The sequence below is a fragment of the Arachis ipaensis genome, chromosome B04, assembly GCF_000816755.2.
Source record: "Arachis ipaensis cultivar K30076 chromosome B04, Araip1.1, whole genome shotgun sequence".
NCBI lineage: Eukaryota > Viridiplantae > Streptophyta > Magnoliopsida > Fabales > Fabaceae > Arachis > Arachis ipaensis.
The window spans coordinates 102,855,543-102,857,940 of NC_029788.2; the positions used below are offsets into that span (position 1 = coordinate 102,855,543).

At 32.8% G+C, this 2,398-nt stretch overlaps 1 protein-coding gene across 1 annotated transcript in view; it reads right to left on the minus strand.

Annotated features, from left to right (window-relative positions):
* The window catches only part of LOC107636789 (importin-11), a 14,212-nt gene that overhangs the window by 6,933 nt on the left and 4,881 nt on the right, over positions 1 to 2,398 (minus strand). The window contains 5 exon segments of the mRNA XM_021121425.1: positions 1 to 51; positions 293 to 392; positions 855 to 1,015; positions 1,114 to 1,261; positions 1,712 to 2,111. The exon segment at positions 1 to 51 is cut by the window's left edge and continues 57 nt beyond it. Of these exon segments, the coding sequence (XP_020977084.1) occupies positions 1 to 51; positions 293 to 392; positions 855 to 1,015; positions 1,114 to 1,261; positions 1,712 to 2,111 (860 nt within the window).

A 2,398-nucleotide genomic window follows, 5' to 3' on the forward strand; every position in this document is an offset into this window, starting at 1 on the left:
TAACAATCTGATTAAAGCACAGTACACAGGTCTTTTTGTATCTTCTTTAACCTATGAAGTAGAGAAAAGCAACAACAATATAGTAAGTACAAATGGCTTTTGTTTTTTATTTTAAGGTTTAAGACATAAAGAAAATAAGTAAATTTACTGCCATAAAACTTCACTACTTATACAACAATATTTTTTAATATATAAATGTTTTTGAATTTCATATCACAATAATCAGGCTGTGAAAGAAAGTCACGCATCAAATATTTAGTTCATCCACAGAGCAGCACAATAAATTATATACCTCAGAAACCCACTGCCCAAGAATTATAGCAACTTTCCGATGAATAATACGCAAATTGGGATGTTCATTTGAGAGCTCGAGGGATAAAGCACCATTAAACCTACAAGTATATTGTTAAAAAGAAGATACCAGAGTCATTATCAGAGTACTCTATTCTCCAATCAAAGCCTTAAAAGGAGAAAGTATCAATATCAATAATAAACTATGAAATAAACCTTTATATAAATTAACAAAATCCACTTAGATCTCAAGGTAATGATCACTTTGTTATCAGCAATTTTTTAATTTGCATATAATTTTTTGGCAATGTAAATTCATGAACATGAACAGAAAAACTTCAAAGAGAAAGGAGATGAGGTATGCTCCTACATAAACAAATAGAACAGGAAACAGCCAAAAGAAAAACGGAAAAGTTCAAGTGGATAATAATAAACGTAAATAAATGAAGTGGATAATTGAAAGAAATTTTCTTGTGTGAATGATGGCAGGTGAAAGGAAACAGTGGATGTGCCTCCAATAATCAGAACAATATTTACACATACCCCAATAACTTCAGACTCACCAGTCTTTAAAGCTCAGATAATTCGAGAGTTCATAATAAACATAAGCAGCAGCTCCATAAGCAGCATCTTTAAGAAGCAACACTGGAGTAATTTCCGTCACTGAAGTTGGGCAATTATTCATAGTCTCTTGGAGAAGAGAGACCACAACAGGGCCTAGCAGCTAAAGTTTAAGTCACAACCAAGCACCATATTAATCTATGTCAATGATTGAAAAATCACAAGAGAATACAAGACACCTTGATTTTGAATGTCACCTACTTGGCTATAATTTTCAAACAATACAATGTACAAAGCTTCAGCACATGGTCTTAGTTTTTCCGTCCACTGAATCATATCCTGCTCATGATGAAAAGCCTCAGAGTTATGATACCACTCCTCCAAATCACTCGCTGTCAGAACAAAATACCTGTGGCATGGATAAAGAGCATTTGAAAGGAGCAACATCTTTGTTTTGAAGCATATTGAAACATATATGAATATAGCAACATCTTTTCATCAATGTCCACAACAACAACAACAACAATAATATAAATAAAAGGAAAGTTTAATTTAATACTCATAATTTTCACACCCTTTTTTTTTATACAAGAAGAATATCATTTAGAAGAAGAGAAGAAAAATATAAGATGGAGGAGCAAAAGAACAATCAAAGAAGAATTATCTATTTAGTGTAGCTTTCCAAACTCTCAACATATTTGGAAGCAATGATTTAGGTCAGACAATGCACCTTGGTAAACTAATAAAGCCTAGAAGGACTAAATAGTGGATATCACAAATAAACTAACATGTATAAACTAAAGTACAAGACCAAACACGGCAAACTAATAAAGCCTGGACGGATCTGAATAGTGGATACCTTCTTATCAACACATTACACAAGAGGACTATCCGTTCATTGGGCAAAAGGGAAGTCAAAATACCACCGACAGCACTGGAAATGTTTTTTTTCATCTGCTCCAGTGTAACTCCATTTTCATCCATCACCCTACCAGTAAAACTTGGCTTGTATTCCGTACATTCCAGGATATTCTTAATCATTACCATACATTGAATGAGAAACTGTTCGAATGACAACACATATTGCTCAGGATCTGTTATCTTATTTAAACAGAAGTCAACAACTGAGGAAAGCACAAATTTATCTCCAAATGAATAAGGATGTCTGCCCTGAAAGGCAACTAAAATTTTCATCAATTTGGTACAAGCCCTCTTTAGAAAGTCCCAAAATTTGGGATATTGCTTTTCAAAAGATGAATCTGCAAACAAAGATATGTCTAGTTAGACTACAAGGAAGAAATAAGTTAACATTTCTGGTGCAACAAAAGTAGAGAAAGTCGATAAATATGAAAAATAGATGTCATATAGGGTCCAATTTCAGGGTTCAACTTTTTGGCAAGGAATCTAACTACAAAGCATATATATGTTATATGTTCATTATTATTTCCAACAACCACCAGAAGTAAATAAGCTAACATTTCACATGCAATAAAACTATAAAAGTAGAGGAAGTCGATAAATATGAGAAATAGATGTCATAAAAGGT